This window comes from Anabas testudineus, chromosome 15 (genome assembly GCF_900324465.2).
Source record: "Anabas testudineus chromosome 15, fAnaTes1.2, whole genome shotgun sequence".
In the NCBI taxonomy this organism is placed as follows: Eukaryota; Metazoa; Chordata; class Actinopteri; order Anabantiformes; family Anabantidae; genus Anabas; species Anabas testudineus.
In genome coordinates, this window is record NC_046624.1 from 239,281 (window position 1) to 259,873 (window position 20,593).

Sequence of the window (20,593 nt, forward strand, 5' to 3'; positions counted from 1 at the left end):
GTTGTAAATTGGCGCTATACAAATAAAAATTGAATTGAATTGAATTGAATGATCTGAACTTTATTTAAGTTAAGAATATTGACAAATATAATGTCCCTAAAATAATACCACAAAAGAGATTCTGATCTTTCATGTCTTTCTTGAGAACAAACATTAAAATCTCATAGTGCTGGTGGAAAAACCCTTAGAATAATTACCTCCATAAAGTTACTTTAATGAAAAAAAAACACTCAAACATTCCAAGTTTGCTTTGTACAAGAAGAGTGCTTATGTGAGTCATGCCTCACCAAAGTATTGTTGATTTACTTAAAGCTGGAAAGCGTTATAATGAGATTTCAAAGGCTTCAGAAGTTGAAGCAGTTCTGACAGGAAGAATGGCAGAACTGAAACGAAAGCAGAAAAAAATCCTCCTGAATGTTGTGAAAGTCTGAGCCACAGCTACAGGAAGCACCTGGTTGAAGTTATTGCTGCCAAGGAAGGGGAGGGGGGTGTCAACCAGTTATTAAAAGGGTTCACATACTTTTTGCACTCGCACTGTGAGGTTTGTATGGCTGTTCTGTCAGGATTCAGGCCTCAGGCCTCAGGCCTCTGCCCCTGTCTGTTTGTTATGTTTTGTTTTGTTCATTGCTCCCTCTCCTGCCACACCCATTTATGGACTTCATCCACTCTCCACTCCACTCACCTCCTGATTGACTCATTCATTTCACCTGTGTTCCCCTCTGCTTTATAAGCTCCCCTCAATGCTTTGTTAGCTGCTGGTTTGTTATGTTATGTTGTATTGCATGGTGCTCCTCAATCACTCTGGTCCGGCTGTCCGTCAAGTTGGTCCCCTTTTGTTTGTTGGACTGTTCTCCCCATGTGTAAGTTTGCCTTTTTGTCTGCTACTGCAGTGCCTTCTTTCGTTGTCACTTTGTATTGTTTGGTTTGTGTATTCATGTTTTGCCTGCACTCGGCAGTGGTTTTCATTTGTACTTTGTATTTCTTAATCTGTAGAGTTGTAGTTTGCACTGTTAAGTTAGTCGGTTCTTCGTGTGTTTAGTTGAACTTTCTATCTTGCCTGCGTTACTGCATTGTTTTCTGTTGATACTTTGTCCGTCTGTTCCTGGTTTTTGTTAGTTCTTATCCACCGTGTTTTCGGGTCTCTTTTAGTTGATACTTTGTTGGTGTTAGTTCCCTGTGCCCCCTTATTTTAATATTTCTTTTTTTACTTGCCTGTTTAGTCCGTGTCAGTCTGTTCCCTCACATGTCCTCAAACACATGAAAGATCTGAATTTGTTTATTATTTTGGCATATTATATTTGGTAATACTCTTGACTCTGATAAAAATCTGATCACATACAGTGGTGTGAAAGAGTTTGCCCCCTTACTGATTTCTTATTTTTTTTTGCGTGTTTGTCACACTTGATCCGTTTGATGATCAGAAACATTAAACTATTAGTCAAAGATAACACAAGTAAACATGTCATGCAGTTTTTAAATGAAGATTTTTATTAAGGGTAAAAATAAATTAAAAGCTACATTGCCCTGTGTGGAAAAAGTATTTGCCCCCTGGTTAAATTGTAAAAATAAAATATAACTTAACTCTGGTTTATCACACCTGAGCTCAATTTCTCTAGCTGCACCCAGGCGTGATTGCTGCCATACCCGTTTGCAATCAAGAAATCACTTAAATAGGACCTGCCTGACAAAGTAGAAGTAGTAGTAGCCTGACTGAAGTAGACCAAAAGATCCTCAAAAGCTGGACATCATGCTAAGATCCAAAGACATTCAAAAACAAATGAGAAAGAGAATAATTGAGATTTATCAGTCTGGAAAAGGTCATGTCTAAAGCTTTGGGACTGCAATGAACCACAGTCAGCCATTATCTACAAATGGCAAAAACATGGAACAGTGGAGAACCTTCCCAGGAGTGGCCGGCCGACCAAAATTACCCCAAGAGCACAGCGACAACTCATCCAAGAGGTCACAAAAGACCCCACAACAACATCCAAAGAACTGCAAGCCTCACTTGCCTCAATTAAGGTGAGTGTTCATGACTCCACCATAAGACATAGACTGGGCAAAAATGGTTAGCATGGCAGAGTTCCAAGACGAAAACCACTGCTGAGCAAAAAGAACATAAAGGCTCGTCTCAGTTTTGGCAGAAAACATCTTGATGATCCTCAAGACTTTTGGGACAATTCTCTGTGGAATCATGAGACAAAACTTCTGAAAGGTGTGTGTCCCATTATGTGTGGTGTAAAAGTAACATCGCATTTCAGAGAAAGAACATCATACCAACAGTAAAATATGGCGGTGATAGTGTGATGGTCTGCGTCAGGACCTGGAAGACTTGCTGTGATAAATGGAACCATGTGTTCTGCTGTGTACCAAAATATCCTGAAGGAGAATGTCCGAATCCAGTTGAGATGCTGTGGTGTGACCTTAAAAAGGTAGTTCATGCTCAAACACTCCAATGTGGCTGAATTACAACAATTCTGCGAAAAGTGAGTGGTCCAAACTTGAAATGCATGGTTCAGCAGAATACATGGTTCCATTTATCACAGCAAGTCTTCCAGGTCCTGACGCATACTTTATGTACATTGTGATGATTCAAAAGGTCATAAATGAGAAATCAAAGGGCAACCTCACAACTAACAAATCACTAATCATATGTTAACTTAAAAGCAGCACAAATTTATATTTTTATTTTCACAGAGGATGATGTGACTAGGTAATGTGAAAGTTAATATGAGCAAAACCTAACTCACAGTTTTCACAATGCTATTTCTAGTCAAGGCATGCAGTTGCATGTGCTCAGCAGACAGGAAAAAGTTAGCAACTACCTGATTGACCTAGGAGTTTGTGTGGATCAAAACAGAGGTACAGAGTTCAATTACTTGAATTGTGTCAGGTTAATAGCATAATTATAGAAATTATTGCATTAGTTAACTTTTACCTAGCTGATAGTGTTTGGTTATTATTACTGCATTGACTAATGTTAATTGGTCTACCCTTATTGTTAAGTGTTCTTAAGCTCCCAGCTCCCAAGACAGTGCATATATGTTACAGCGACTAATCAGTAGTAAATACTAGTAAACAGTTCTGTTTTTCTTAACACTGACATTTGTTCTTACTTATTCATATGCCATATATACTGCTCAAAAACCTAAAGGAACACATCTGAATGGGGGGGGGGGAAATCATGCTGGATATTTATACTGATATGAACTGGATCGACTGTTAGGAACGGATGGATGCCACATTGCTGGAGATGAAAATTATCAACTTGAAAGGGCTCAATTTAGGCATGCTCCTAATGAAGCGACGCCTGGAGTCCTGGGGTATCTCCTCACAGATTTGGACCAAGGCATCACTGAGCTTCGAGACAGTCTGAAGTGCAAGCTGGCAGAGTCGGATGGACCAAAACTTTATGCTAGTGACACTGACCCAAGCCAAATGAAGTCACAAAACTAAGTTTAAAAAAAAAAAACTGTCATAATAAATGAGGAGGAGGAAAAATTATCAATGGCCTCCACCTGTACAACCATTCCTGTTTTGGGGGTCATCTTGTTGTTGTGCCTCTAGTTCACCTGTTGTTAATTTCATTAACACCAAAGCAACTAAACTGATTAACAATCCCCTCTGCTACTTAACTGACCAGATCAACATCACAGAAGTTTAACTTGATGCTATATTCTGATTAAAAAGTGTTTTTTGGCTTAACTGTAAACTTTAAATACTGAGTATAGCATACAAAAACCTATATATCAAGAAATGGTTTTATGTTTTGTTTTTGTTAGCTTTTTTGGGAAAATACATACATGCATACATTCATTCCATCTAGTATGTATATATTGTATACTGTCTTTATTAGCAGTTTTCACAGTGTGAAACACACTTGTAGTGGTTTCAGTGAGACTAACCATCTGTGCTACGAGTAATGTGTCTGTATATGAGCGTGTATCCAGAGGACTCCTGTAGTGTTAATACCCTTTATTCTATGTTAAGAACGTTGGCCTGTCACCCACATGTTCATACAATGTGAGAATGGGTGTTCTGACTGCGGGTCATTGGTCTGCTTAACGTAAAATGGAAGAGCAGAACAGGTAAAAAAGGGACAACTATGACATTTTATAGCATCTCTGCACTCTGCATGCCCTGTTTGACAAGGTTTGTTCTGAAGGACCCACATGTGGACACAATGATACAGTACAGTGGTAAATGGTAACTGTTTATGTGTCCATTGTATATTTCAAGAGCTATACATCCATTATCATAACCGCCTATCCTTTCACAAGTTGCGGGAGGGCTGGAGCCTACCCCAGATGTCATTGGGTAAACAGCAAGGTACACCCTAGATTGGTCATCCAAAGGGCAATATGTTAAGATATCGAGATACAGTGGCAAGAAAAAGTATGTGTTTTGCATGAATTGGTCATAAAATGTGCTCTGATCTTCATCAAGTCACAACAATAGAAAAACACAGTGCTTAAAATAATATCACACAAACATTATATGTTTTTATTGAACATAACATGTAAACATTCACAGTGCAGAGTGGAAAAAGTATGTGAACCTTTGGATTTAATAACTTGTTGACCTTCTTTTGGCAGCAATAACCTCAACCAAACATTTCCTGTAGTTGCAGATCAGACCTGCACAATGATCTGGAGTCATTTTGGACCAGTCCTCTTCACAAAACTGTTTCAGTGTAGCAATATTCTTGGGATGTCTGGTGTGATTGGCTCTCTTAAGGTCATGCCACAGCATTTCAATTGGGTTGAGGTCAGGACTGACTGGGCCACTCCAGAAGGCTGATTTTGTTCTGTTGAAGCTGTTCTTTTGTTGAATTATTTGTATGCTTTGGATCATTGTCCTGTTGCATCACCCATCCTCTGCAGAGCTTCAGTTGGCGGACAGATGGTCTTACGTTTTCCTGCAAAATGTCTTGATAAACTCTCGAATTCATTTTTCTATCAATGACAACAATTCGTCCAGGCCCTGAGGCAGCAAAGCAGCCCCAAACCATGATGTTTCCTTGGCCATGTTTTACAGTGGGGATGAGGTTTTGATGTTGGTGTGCTGTCTTTTTTTCCTCCACACATAGTGTTGTGTGTGTTTTTTTTGTTTTTGTTTTTTTCCAAACAACTCAATTTTGGTTTCATCTGTCCACAGAATATTTTGCCAGTAGTGCTGTGGAAGGTGCTCTTTTGCAAACTTCAAACGTGCTGCGATTTTTTTTTTTTTATTTTATTTTTTTTTTTTGGACAGCAATGGCTTCCTCCATGGTGTCCTCCCATGTACTCCATTCTTGTTTGATGTTTTCCTTATTGTAGATGTGTCAACAGAAATGTTAGCATGTGCCAGAGATTTCTGTAAGTCTTTAGCTGACACTCTAGGATTCTTCTTTACCTCTTTCAGCATTCTGCGCTGTGCTCTTGCAGTCAACTTTATAGGACGACCACGCCTGGGGAGAGTAGCAACAATGCTGAACTTTCTCCATTTGTAGACAGTCTGTCTTACCGTGGACACATGGACATCAAGGCTTTTGGAGATACTTTTGTAACCCTTTCCAGCTTCATGCAAGTCAACAATTCTTGATTGTAGGTCTTCTGAGAGCTCTTTCTGCGAGGCATGGTTCACATCAGGCAGTGCTTCTTGAAACCAGTAAACCCAAAAAAAATAGCAGTGTGCCATTCAAGCAGTGAGGTCATCAATTTTGTGAAAAAAACAGGGGTGAATCAGGTGGCCCCTATTTAAGGATGAAGCCAGCATTTCTTGAACATGCATTTGTAAGCCTAGAAAATGGGTTGTTCAAGACACTGTTCAGAAGAACAGCGTACTTTGATTAAAAAGTTGATTGGAGAGGGGAAAACCTATAAAGAGGTGCAAAAAATTTCTTTTTAAAAGAAAAATGATCTCCAATGCCTTAAAATGGAGCGCAAAATCAGAGAGCTGTGGAAGAAAACGGAAGACAACCATCAAAATGGATCAAAGAATAGCCAGAATGGCAAAGGCTCAGCCAATGATCAGCTCCAGGATGATCATTCAGTCTGGAGTTACCTGTAAGTACTGTGACAGTTAGAAGAAGTCTGTGTGAAGCTAATCTATTCTCTAGAATCCCCCACAAAGTCCCTCTGTTAAAAAACAGGCATGTGCAGAAGAGGTTTCAATTTGCCAAAGAAAACATCAACTGGCCTAAAGAGAAATGGAGGAACATTTTGTGGACTGATGAGAGTAAAATTGTTTTTTTTGGGTCCAATGGCAACAGAGAGTTTGTGAGACAACCCCCAAACTCTGAATTCAAGCCACAGTACACAGTAAAGACAGTGAAGCATGGTCGTAGCATAATGATATGGGCATGTTTCTCCTACTATGGTGTTGGGCCTATTTATCATATACCAGGGATCATGGATCAGTTTGCATATGTCAAAATACTTGAAGAGGTCATGTTGCCTTATGCTGAAGAGGACATGCACTTGAAATGGTTGTTTCAACAAGACAATGACCCCAAACACACTAGTAAATGAGCAAAGTCTTGGTTCCAAACCAACAAAATTACTGTTATGGAATGGCCAGCCCAATCACCGGAACTTAATCCAATCGAGAACTTGTGGGGGGATACCAAAAAGGCTGTTTCTGAAGCAAAACCAAGAAATGTAAATGAATTGTGGAATGTTGTTGAATTATGGAGTGGAATAACAGTTGACAGGTGCCACAAGTTTGTTGACTCCATGCCACACAGATGTGAAGCAGTTAGAAAAAACTGTGGTCATACAACTAAATATTAGTTTAGTGATTCACAGGACTGTTAAATCCTAGAAACAAAAGCGTTTGTACAAAATAGTTTGGAGTTTGTACAGTCAACGGCAGACACTGCTACTTTTTTGAACACAGCTCTTTCCACTAATTGCCCAGTTTCACAGCCTTAAGGGTGTGCATATCATGAATGCTGGGTCTTGTTTGTTTTCTGAGAATCTACTGCACCTACTAGTAACTTGTTTGCCATGTAGCAATAAAAAATACACTAAAAACCTGGATTATTCTGGTTAGTAACATTGTACTGCTATTATTTTGAACATAACTGTATGCAGCATTAAACATGAAAAGCAAAATTTATTTAATCTCATAAGAAATTGCTTTAAACATCAACAGTATCCAAAACCCCACACAGAAAATATGTCAGGCTTAATGTGGGAGAAACAAATGCAGGATAATATCACCAATATGATGAAATCTTACAGCCATGACAAACTTAACATCTTGGGTTTGGAACATTATACTCAATGTAAGCATCATTTAGATTGCACAGTGTGAAAACCTGTGTAATGTGCAGTGCAATGGGAATTTGACATTTTCAACTTAAAGGGGTAATTAAAGTATATTTATATGACTCTGGGAAATATGTAGTGCACTTTTTCATTTTCTAGTTTAGTCTGATCCTCTCCCAGAACAGTCTATTCAGAATCCTTCGCAATGTCGATGTAGATGGAGGTTGATGTCACACAGTCCCACCTCAGGCTTGATCTAAACACTGCCCACGGAAACTCGCAGTCCAACATTTCTTTCCTCTTCTCACTCTGCAACGAGATAATGGTAGCAGCAAGGCGCACCGCAGTTCAAACTGTGGCTGCTAGATTCACTTTAAGACTGAAGCTCAAAGATGAACTTATTATGACTGCTACCTAACCCTGGGTCTAATTCAAAGTTTGAAGCTGTAAGCGTTACCATTTGAAAGTGTTTTGTCTTGTTAGCTTGCCGGGTGAGCCTGCTGAATGTAGTCAGTAATGTTAAACAGCTAACGTGGCTGACATCAGCCTCTCTCAGACTCAAAGCAGGAGAAATTGTCTGGGTAATTACACAGTGGGATAGTCAGGATGCCCTAGAGACATCATGTGGAACATTTAAATCTACATTTATAGGATTAGTAAGTTGGACAGTGTTAAAGTACCATGTTTATGTAATATCCTTATAACGTGGCGCAGATCAGCTGTTTCTGCTGTTGCCACAGAATCTCTGTGATCCACACAGACACAGACATAAACAGGCCCTGATGGTGCTCCGGGGACAGCACAGCAACCCTATGTTACTAATAGGAGTGAAGTGACTCCAAAAAGGACAGAATCACTGTCTCAGTTTTCTCTCAAATTTTTATTTTTACTTCACACAGTGAAGCTGCAGTGACAATGAATGATCGTTCTGATAGAGATACAGGATGCTGATGTCCTGTTATTACTTACAGAACACTGAAAGTTCTGCTCAAATCAAATATTCTGTCAACTGTATTCCTGTGTTCAGATTTGTGTTCAATCTGAACACAGGAATTTCTTGCACCGATTCGTTCTGCATGTTGGAGTAAACATCTATTTCCTTTACAGGGTGCTTTAGATAAAGCTGACTACTGTTATGTCTACAAGGAACACTACAACAAGAACCATCATTTTACTGCTGCATCTTTATGAAGCAGGATCAATAACTCATTGCTCTGGTGTTGGTTGGACAAACAAAGATGCCCAAGCTCTCATTGTATTTAAGCTCTTTCAAAAGCACACAGGTTTTTAAAGACTGTCTGCAGGTGATAGTGTAGAGAGCGAGCAAGGGAGAATAGAGGAGAGAAGGGAAGCGTAGCTGCTGCACGGCTGGGGCTCTACAAAGGGCACAAGGGTTCCAACTACAGGATGATGTGCTGAAATGATGAGCTGAGTGCTACTGAAATAGAGGGAGAGAGGGACAAGATGAGAGCAGTAGTGACAGCTAGATGGAGGGGGCGATGATTGAGAGAGAGAGTCTGACAGAGAGGGGAGAAATGGATGGAGGGAAAAAGGAAAAGAGGGGTTGTTTGCGTCTGTCTCTGACTGAGGGACTGTTGCTTTCTCTTTACACACGCTGACCCAGATGCAGCTGAATTAGACACAGCCCTGTGTGCATTAGTGTATGTGGACGACAGTGGAGCTGTGAGAGCTACAGAGCTTGAAGTAGAGAGAAAACACAGTGTTTCAGGAGGTGTCTCTGTTGGTGAGGGTCAAAAAAGCTCAGAGAATCTCTAAATGTAGCACTTTGATGTTGTTAGTGCAACTTTGGAGACTTAATCAAGGCTTGGTATTGAACCCAGCATACATGCTGAGATTTATAACCTTTTCTCATTTTCTTGTCAGTGAGTTCTGAATTCCAATTATAATTTTGCTTGTGTTCAGAGTAGATTTACATTTTTTCTCAATTTCTCAAGACACTTTTAATGAAACGGGGATCTACTTGATCTTTATTATCACATTCCCAGCAGAGCAAAAATCCATCTTGCAAATACGTTAAGACTTTCCCATTCGTCCACACATTTTTTCTATCCTTTACCCCAACAGTTAACACATGTCTTCCAAAGACTCCATATTTTGCTGGATTAACAGTGTCAAAAAAAGTTTATTCACAACCGATATGTATTTTTTCATTGCCTCTGCACTTCAAATGGTTAGGTGACAGGTGGACTGTGTACATAAATTTGTGGTCTCCAACCAACTATCTTCAGAATGAAGAAGCTACTTGGATGAGTAATGAAACATTTCAACCAACAAGAAGGAAGTCCAGTTGCCATGACTCAATTTCCAGATAACTTCACCTGGACGACTGAGAATCTTTATTATGGCTCTTTGTTCTAACATTTTTGGAGAACAGTAGAAATGTTTTTAGTAGATTCTGCCAATGTCATTTCTTTACCTTTCTGAGAGAAATGTCATAATTGAGAATTTATTGAAAGGTTTCTAACTCACTTTCTGTGAGTAGTATAGTTTGAGGAGTATGTGTATATGTAAAAATCTCACTCTGCATTTCAGATATTGCAGCATGTCTTTGCTTCTAGCTCAAAAACTCTTCGGGATGATGTCATCTGGAGGAGCTTTTCAGTTTAGATTATGTCACCGGGTTGCTCATACAATACACATTGTGTTGTCAACCTCCTGCGCCAGAAGGACTCCAGGCAACATCCCCTGAATTGAAAAACATCTCCTGATGATATCATCAGAAGGGGTTTTTCTTAATACAATGAAAGCAGAGGGAAGCTTAAAACCAATCATATGCAAGCACACTGCATATGAGAACAATAAAACATAAGCTTAAAAAAAGTGCACAAGGCACTTTAAGTTGCATTTATTGATACACTATTTAATTTACTTTGATTTTGAAGTCTCAGTTTAAGGTTATGTATCTTGCATGGACATCTTAGATGTTCAGTGAAGGCCTCATCTCAGCAGACAGTTAATAGCAAACCTGAAGACTAGACAAGTATTTAGTAGTTGTCTGCATTTTACTTGTGTAAATGTTCTTCCACAGGTACTGCAGTTTTATATTAAACTAACACATTCCGTATTTTCTCTATTTTACTGCCTGTGTTTAGTTTTCATGGTGCATTCAGAGACAAGCTTTCAAATGATCAAAATCTATTCCTGCAGCTTTAAGGAGTCTGTCTAGCTTCATGACATTAGGACACTACAGCGTCTCCTCTTGAAATAGAGGAAAATACAACTCTACACTTCTCAAAATAATAACCACACATGTAATTTACATATGTAAAATACTGCTGATCTCACTATGAACAGTCTCACCCTATACATCACTTCCTGTTTGATGTTAACAGAACACAGTGTAAGCTGCAACAGTTCACTTTGCTGTTGTTCCACACTTTACATTTGTCTAAATGAAAAATGTTCGCTGCCGTTCTACAAAACAATATATTCTTCCACAGCTGTGGAACCAGGTAATTAATGAAGCTGTCATTCACAAATTAAAGTCACTGCAATGAAGAAGCTGTAATCTATTTGTGAGAAATGTCTAAATTTGCCTGTCGTTATGAGAATAGAAGATGAAAAAAAATATAAAACTAGGAGAGTGAAGAAGCTCTTAAGAGTAATGATGTCAATGATGAGCTCTGTGATTCTAATGGCTGCCTGGTTAATCAAATTCGGCTTCAGTTTAGCTTAGCATGTTTTTTGTGTCTGTCCGTATTTAAATTTGTATGGAAAACATTCAACTAAACTATGGCTGCCACAGTCTAGGTAATTAATGGGAAACACTGTAGACCCGTTGTGTGAAAATATCGGCTTCAGAAGGCCACAAAAGGACAAAAGCATGGACCCACTGGCCATATTTTTTGCAGGGAATGCCTTCTTATTTGCAGATGGGCCGATGTCAGTCAACAAGGCGAATATAAGCCAATACCAATAAATGGTTGATTAATCAGTGAATCCCCATTATCGGTGTGTTTAAATTCTACTAAATCGTCCTGATTACTGTGCAAATCTACCTGCTGCTCTGTTCTTAGGGAAAAACATCTATTTCCTGTCTGCCTCTGTTGCTCTTTCATCCATTTTTTGCCATTAAATGATTTTTTTCTTGTTTGTTTCAGAAGCCTGAGGACAGATAGTGATGTACAGATCAAGTCAAGTAATCAATCAAATTATGGGGTTTTTTTTATACCTTGCTCTGAAAAAAGTCTAAAATTAGACTTTTTTGCTTTTAAATTGTAAAGTTAAAGCTATTTTATGTTTTCAGCTAGTGTACATTAAAGGTTTCTTTACATAAAACACCTGTCACATGCATAAATGCTAAATGTAAATGCTAAAAATTAGTCTGAATTTTAAAAAAAGAGAGAGAAATAGGACTTACTACCGACTACTTTACACTTAACCTGTCTCATACAAATTTTACATCCACACTCAACACGGACAATCACCGCCTTCATCACCTTTTATCTCCTTCCGCCTACCTTCCCATCTCCATCTCCCCCTCCTCCTCCATTGCCACTGCTGTCCTCACTTACTCCAACTTTTTTTTGAGACTGCTTCCATGTTCCTCCTCCTCTTTTCCCTCCACTCTTGTCTCTTTTCCTTTTTGTCTAATTTAGCTCCAAGTCCTGAGGCTTTGTCAGTGCAAAGTGCTCCGTCTGTCTACCTCCACTCTCCCCTCCCGTCCTCTGTTAGCATGCAAAGACAGGGGGACCTACAGGAGAGCTTTCACTAATGAGATCATCTGGAGACTGATGCTGTGTATCAGATATGTCATACAGCCAATCATGGCTTCAGTAAAGCAATCGTGTGGCTGGTACATGTGTCTTATGTCACAAGTTTGGATGATGCAGGGACTGATACATCAAGAGCAAAATGTGTTTGCTCATCTGGGTAATCTGCCCTCCCACTGTAGCTTTTGCCTTGTATTTTCAGGAGGTGATATGTGGACAGATGGATGGATGAGGTTAAAAGGATGGTGCTGAAAATAAGGACAAATGGGGGACATGAGGAACCGGGGAGAGGAGGTGTTGTGCAAATCCACGTGTTGGTCTGGAGAGCCACCAGACATAGGGTACACGTACATTAACATGTTTGTGTGTGTGTGTGTCTGTGTTTGTGTGTGTCCTTGAAAATTTTAGCACAGCCCAAAGCCTACTATTAAAGACATAACAGGACGTCCTGGTCTCCCAGGTAAGAGTGTTTCTCACAAAAGAGACAATGTCAAATATTCGCGATCGACACACACGGACAGAATTGTAGGTGCCCCTCTGTTAAAGACAGAAAAACCCACAAAAGTCACTGAAAAAACTTGAAACTGACAAAAGTAATAATTAATAAAAATGTACTAAATATTAACTCATGAAAATCAGATATAGCTTTTGAGTTGGGGTTCAATAGAACTGTTTCAAAAAATAAACTAATGAAACCCCTAGAAAAGATTTTGATTTAATCATTTAGCAAATGCTTTTATCCAAAGCAACTTACAAGGGTAGACAGGGTAAGCGCGAAGAGGTCTTGCCTAAGGACCACTTTTGGAGGTAGGCCACAGCTGGGATTAAACCCCAGTCTTCCACATGGAAGACAGTGATCTTACCACTACAGTAACCAGCTGCTACAAGGTGTAAAATGATTTGACCATAGGGACATGTTGAACTAACGTGTGTCCTGTAACTATCTCATAATTATATTGTGCCTTCTGACTCTGTATGTCCCTCTTTTCTTTTCTTCTTCTCTTCTCTTATGTCTGCACCTAACATGAGAACAAATTCCTAGTGCTATAAAATGCCCTTTAATGCACCAGGCAATAAAATGTTTCTGATTCTGATTGTGAATTAGCTTCACAGGTTTCTTGTAATCCGTCAGTCTGACTATTTAAAGGGTGAAAAATGGTCTCTGTGCTGTTCATGGTGAATACCACATTCAACATGGACCACAGAAAACGAAGGAGAGAGTTGTCTCAGGAGAAAAATTAGAAAGACGAACATGTCGAACATGGCTGTAAGACCATCTCCAAACAGCTTGATGTTCCTGCGACTACAGTTGTGGTTGGCTCCACGCTACCATGACGACGGTCCTGGCCTCGGCTGACGTCAGCAGCTGTTCCTCTGAGGTCTCGACACAACGCTCGATAGTCCAGGACTGGAATTCTAGCAGAGCCTCCAATAACTAACTGGACTCCACATTAACTTAAAGACATTAACTGGTATACTGAACTGCCTGCTGCCTAACACATAACACATACCCATATGAGGATGGGTTCCCTGTTTAGTCTGGTTCCTCTCAAGGTTTCTTCCTGTTGCCTTCTCAGGGAGTTTTTGCTTGCCACTGTCGCCCTCGGCTTGCTCATCAGGGACAATCTGATTATTATAATTCATACACATTCACTGGTCATGTAAACGTCCATAGTTACTTTGGTTGTGTAAAGCTGCTTTGTGACAATGTCAATTGTAAAAAGCGTTATACAATAAATTGAATTGAATGACAAATCGAGGAAACAGAAAATACAAATGGTAACTAAAGAACCCAGAACAACTTCCATAGAGATTCAGGTCAAATTCAAGGTCAAGGTATACCGGTGTCAGAACACACCATCAGTTTAATCTGTTTAAGCCAAAGTGGACTTAATAGAAGATGACAGAGGAGGACTCCACTGATAAAAGCAAATTGTAAAAAAGAAAAAACTGAAAATGCATATTGACAAACCACAAAGCTTCTGGGGGAATGTCTTTTGGACAGATGAGACAAAACTGTAATTTTTTGGCAAGTGACATCAGCTCTATGTTCACAAACAAAAATGAAGCATACAAAGAAAAGTACACTGTACCTACTGTGAAACACGTAGGAGGCTTGGTTATGTTCTGGAGCTGCTTTGATGCATCCGGCACAGGTTTTCTAAAATCTGTGCAGGGAACAATACTATCTCAAGACTATCAAGGCATTCTGGAGTGAAATGTGCTTCCTAGCTTCAGAAAGCTTGGTCTCAGTCACAGGTCATAGTCCTCCAACAGGATAATAATCCAAAAAACAACAAAAAATACCCAAGAATGAATAAGAACAAATCACTGGACTATTCTGAGCCTGATCTAAATCACATTGGACATCTGTGGAAAGAGCTGAAACATGTCATCTGGAGAAGGCACCCTTCAAACCTGAGACAAGTGGAGCAGTTTGCTCACGAGGAGTGGGTCAAAATACCCGGTGCAGTACCTGGTTGATTGCAGTAATTGCTTCAAAAGGTTGTGCAACAAAATATTAAGTTAAGGGTAGCATCATTTTTGTCCAGGCCTGTTTCATTAGTTTGTTTTTTAAAATTAATATGTTGAGCCACAATTCAAAAGCTATGTCTGATTTTCATTAGTTAATTTTTAGTTAATTTTACTTTTGTCAGTTTCAAGTTATTTCAGTGACCTTTGTGATTTTTTCTTTCATTAACAGAGGGGTAGCAACAATTTTGTCCACGTGTTTAGTTTTTCCAAATTAAGAACTTGCACATTCATTTTAAATCATTGTAAGCTACATCTCTTGGGTTTTGTACTGTAGGTCAGTCATAACAAGATCTGAAGTGAAATCTGAAGAAGTCAAGTATGGCTTGTTGTGAGAGGAATTTTTACCTTCAGACAATTAATGAGTTAAATCACATTTTTAATAATTATTCAATTACTGAGTCAATTTTCTAACATTTTGTGATTATCTTCCCTGTCTCTGTATGAAAACTGGACAAAAATCTCAATATTTGGGGTTTTTGGACTAATATCCAGACAACATAAGGAATGTAAAACTGTCTCTGCTCATTAAGTCATGGTTACATTTTACACTCCCCTGAAGGACAGCTCAAAAATCAAAGCAAGAAATCAACATCCACTTACTAGCACAAGCAGCACATGGCCTGACAAACTAAATCAAATGAACACCAGTGACTCCATCAAAATAAAACTAGTATGTACATGATGAGTTAGGATTTTGTTTTTTTTGTCAAACTACTGCATCCAATGTTTAGAATTAAATTTTAGCCTTGACCAATTCCTGATAATCTGCTGTACCATCAAAACATTGGAAAATGTCACTTATTGTAACCTTTATATGTTTCTCACACATTCGATTATGTATTAAGAAAAGACTGGAACAATTTGGACATCTCATTATGAAAATTTCATTATGAAAATCCAAGAGTCCAATTAGACAACTTCACACTTGTTTATCTAACCAACAGGCCTAAATCCAAAGATATTCCATTTACAAATCCTCACATTTGAGAAATTTTAGCAATTTAGCTTCATAACTTAAATTTTTTTATTGAATAATAATAAAGAAATTTGAACAAAATTCTTCTCTGAAAAACTACTTTTTACAATTGGAACACTTAAAAAAATAAAACTTTAAATAAAACCTTGGCTCTAATTCATTTTATTTAATTTTTATATAGGTTTCAAAAAACTAATTTGAAATTACTACATTATGTCACTGTTGTTAAATAGTTTAAGTCAAGCTTACTTAATGGATTTGCTTATAACTGATGTATTACTGACATAATTACATTTTGTGAGACTTGTTAACAAAATAATATTAATTAAAGTCAAGTCAAATTCATGCAACCTACTGTTTCCTTTAATTCAACCAAACTTCTTATCATATTTGACACTAAAATTTTTCAAATATGTATTTTTATTTGCAAGACCAAATTCAGAACAAAATTCTTCATTTTATGTTATTATTAAACTGTGTTATCCAGACAGTGGATGAAAGTCTTTACAAACATATCACAAAAGGCGATATGCAGAAATGCTTACTTATGGAACATTACATGTAACAGGGTCCATATTCTAAAATAATTCAGATTAAAATGTCTTGCTCTGTTACCAGACTTTGGAAATGACGTTCAGGAGAAGGAGTGAACTCATAATGCTTCTCTTATCGTTTCACATCTTTTCTGCATTGCCCCCAAAAACGTCATCCCACAAAAAATAAATCTGTGCAGGACTGTACAATAAAATCCACACAGTTCAGTTTTTATCCTTAAAATGGATACTATAATATTGCTGATACTACAGTGAATACGCCAGTGATTGTGACAATCCCAGCTGGCAGTGATAAGCGTGTAAATTTGTATCACATCATCAGTTTTCACTGAAAAAAGAGAGAGACGGGTAACACTTCATATCCAGCTTCTCTGGTGTCCTCTGCTCTAACAGCTAACAGGAAACGGTAAAAAAAAAACAAAAAAAAAAACTGTTAAGTAATTCAAGCTACGCCAAGCAGCACAGTCACTGCTTCCATTTCCAGGGGATTATTAGTTACAGATGCTGAGCTAAGAGAAGGCGTGTTGTTGTTTTCTTCTTTACAGTGATCCACTGACACTGGATCCTAATTCAGATCTGCTAATCCTACTGGGATCCACACAGTGTTTTGACAATCTGATCAGTGGGGAGTTTACATAATATGTAGAGTAGTCTGCAGCAGCCTGCTGACACTCAGGTACATGTTGTTCACAGTAGATGTACAGTAGGAAAACCAGTCCAGGTGTTGTCTGGGTCCCCTTGTCACTAGCATCCTCTTACTGTACTTAGTGTTTTAACTGGTACCTACTGTATCATCCACTGCCGAGCTCTTAGCATATGCTCTTCTATTATCTGTCATCAACATGCAGCCTTATTGATTATTCTGATTTTGAATACATTTGGAAAGGAAACCCGATGGAAATGTGCTGCAGCTGCTGCAAGCTTCTCTCTCTAAAGAACGTCTTGTTCCTGCTGCCACAAACTCCACATTCACGTTGTCAGCTTCTCCCACCAAACGTGTCAGTGACAGTGAAACTCATCAGAATCATTTCTGCTGCTCCTCACCTGCTTTCTGTGCCACGGACCGGAGCCCGACGACGAGCCCCAGCAGCGCCCCCGCGAAGCACACCTGGACGGCGAACAACTCCTTCCTCTTCCTCCGCCGGGCTTTGCTCCTCCGCCGGTTGAGCATCAGTCCTACTCCGACGGCTGTGTCCGCCATCCCGTCGACCACCACGCGGGTCATAGCGCTCTTCTCCAGGCGAGCGTTCCGGCGGAAGCCCCGGTGGTGGCGCAATGGTACGAGGAAGTGAGGCGAGGAGGACGAGGCTGAAAGAGGTGCTGGATGGACGCTGAACTTCCTCGACGGGAGAAGATATGTGGTTTGTCGATGGGCTGGTCAAGCTAGCCACAGTACACAGGGCTGACACATCCGTTTTGTCGTTTCAAAATAAAACTCAATGGTCGCGAGAGATGAGTAGCTATAGCTAATACTAGGATTTTAACATTTACCCTCTTCTCGTTTTGAAATAGACACTCAATTGCCTAACTCGCCTCACATAATGTCTTGATAAATTGTGAAGTTAGGTAGTGTGAGAGAAGAGGATGCTGAGGATAGGGTTATAAATGGAGGCAGGTTCAAACAGCCGAAAGGAAAAGAAATATCAATCAATTAATTAACCAGAATAAAGGTTGGTATAAAAAAGTCCCTCGTGGGGTATATATTTTTAATACAAATGCCCAACGTTGGGGCTCCTTTTTCTTTTACTTTGAAGTTCCCGTTTCCTGGTCTTTGTTTAATCTAGTAAACTTGACGCTGAGCTTCTATGAAGATGTTGGCGATAAGCGCCTCCACCGTTTGTGGCTGCAGTCACGGGAAGGGCTGGCTAAAACACCGGGGACAAGAGGGTTGCTTCTCTTGCTGGACATTGAGGAAGAAGCGCTGGAGCTCCGTGGCATGTGTGCTAAGCCCAGGCTTGAATGCTGCAGCTGCAGAGTAGGGGGTGAGGGGGACAGAAACACGAAGGAGGGCCTCTCGATTGCTACTTTAATGTCAGTGAAGTGAAATGAAGTGAACTTGAAGTGCAGCAAACTGTGTTGGAGCGGGCAGCCATGAGCACGACTATTAAAAAGAATCAGACATGTCAGCCCTGTAGCATGCACACACACACACGCACACACCAAGATACTCTAGCTGAAAACTGGACAGTTATATGAAAGGAAAAAGTCCATCGTCAGGTATTTGAGATTGTCCCTTGACATTTAGCTGTCACAGTACTGTGGAGGACATCGTGTCCTCTTGTCTCTATGTCCTAAGTGTTTGCAGAAATCACTCACCTCCTCCCACTGAGGTGTGTCATGATGCAATGGCAGAAAAGAAACTGAATACCCATATTTCCATATGAGAGATAGAGTGAATTAACTCCCAGATTATAGCCTCTTGGCCCACGCTTGCACACACACACACACACACACACACACACACGCACACACTGTACACACACTTACTTCGTGCCGGATTGGATGTAATCCTCATGCTGAGCAACAGCATCTGACAGCCACCATTCCAGACAATGACAGTGACATATCGAGTGAGCAGGATTAGGAGGCAGACAGGGATTTTTACCCTCCACCCTTTGGCTAAAATCTCCAGAGTTACAGGCTGTTTTTGATATCAACTTTAAAAACTACATGTTGGGGGCAGCAGTTCACAGCTTGTCTCCTACTGGCTGCAGTCTAAGTGTCTCTGGACAAAACACTGTAAAATATAAACATGACATGACTCGGACTACCATGAATGCCAAAAATATATACAAATTATACAAATACCTACAGTTTACCACTTGTAGGTATCTGTTGTGTTTTGCTGAGTGCTCTGGAAGATATTCACGCAACAGCCTTGAATTTGGGGGGTCGACTGTATGTAGGATATTGGCAAAAGAAAGTGCTATGAATGTGCACTCCCATCCATCCATCTAGGCTTTACAAATGATATCAGTAAAGTAGTGTAAAGATTTACTCATTATTTAGGTCCTTAAATCCGAAGTCTTTAGTCTTTAGTCTTCAGATGAGCAACAACCTCCTTTTTGCTACACTTGCTGTCATTGCCTCTCTCTTTCCTGTCCTCCCTGTATACACACTGCGTTTGTTGTGTGATGTTACCTCTGCCTTTGATGTGTTATTAGTTCAGGCATTGTCCTGTAAATCATTCCAGGATTCCATGTTTGTTCCTTTCTGTGTGAACCATTGAACCTGCTCCTCACCTCTTTTGATCATTAGGGATTTGGTTGGAACACTATAAAGGATTTTTTTTCTCATGGATGATTTATTAGATATGTTTGAAATTCATTAATGTGAGACACACTGTTCCACCGTAACTGACTGCAACATTGTTGCTTCACTTAGAAAGAATTAGAACACCCAGTTCAAGAGCATTATTTAAACAATATCGATAAAAGCTAACAAATGTGTAGACATCCTTTGCTGGTGACACAGTTGCCAAGCATGGCTACCATCCAACCTAGTTTGCACTCAGTGGGACCATCATTTGTATTGGGAACAATTGTTAAATGGTGGCACTGTATCTATGCTGCAAATAGATATGGCAGTGCAGCTGCAGCTGAGGCTAATAGGAGCCTCATTAGTTTTACAGGTAAACTAATGATGATCATAAACCAAAGCTGTAGACATGAATATCTGAACCCATAATTAATGAAACATTTCATATATGTTCACATGTCAGCCTAATGAGTATATTAAGTATAAGAAGTAAAGTTAGCAAATTTCCAAACCTATTCATTCTGTGGTAACTTTTAATCTAAAAAAAAAAATGTCATTAAATCCATCATCCTCCGGTCGTCCTGGTCCAAAGACAACAAAGTAGGCCAAAATCATGATACTGCCACCACCATGTTTCACAGATGGGATAAGGTTCTTACACATGAACAAATCTCTTTTGTTTGAACCATGATTCGAGATCAGACTGAGTGAAGACCCAGACTTATTTTATTCAAAGCTCACCTAATATGCTGTTCAGGCTAAAGAATATTTGACCTGGATGTCCCAAGAATGCCTCCAAATGTGTTTTTTTAGGCTCTCTGGCAGAGTTTTCGGAGTGTGTCGCTTAGTATGCAAATGAGATGTGATCATCACACCTCTTCGCATAAGCGCAGATACTGATGTAATGGAGGTCATGTCACAGCGTCCTACTTGTAGCCATGGTAACAGAGAGTTCATTATGCTGTTATGCCGAGGTCGGCTGGAGTCTGAACTAGAGGCTCACTAGTTTCATGAAGCAAGTTTTCAGCAGAGGTCCATTCAGACGTACAAACCTTTCTATCGGGATGTTCTAAAAGGTCAGTAAACAAGTTTATGTAACTAACTAACTAAGTAGTGGAGTTTAATGTTAGCTCCGGTCCAGTCAGTTTTATAACCAACTTAGACCTGATGTCTGTAAGCAAACATTTCTACAGTACAGTATAGTACAATCAATAATTATTAATTAATTAAACAAAAATTATAGTACAGATAACTTCTGTGTGCACTGAACCAATAATATTGAAG

General features: G+C 39.5%; 1 protein-coding gene across 1 annotated transcript in view; it reads right to left on the reverse strand.

The window, feature by feature from the left end:
• Positions 1-17,410, reverse strand: part of LOC113158610 (sodium/potassium/calcium exchanger 3-like) — a 107,330-nt gene extending 89,920 nt beyond the window's left edge. The window contains exon 1 of the mRNA XM_026354643.1: positions 17,096-17,410. Within this exon, the coding sequence (XP_026210428.1) occupies positions 17,096-17,276 (181 nt within the window). The 5' untranslated portion in view covers positions 17,277-17,410. The remainder of the gene's footprint in view (positions 1-17,095) is intronic.
• Between the last annotated feature and the right edge of the window lie 3,183 nt (positions 17,411-20,593).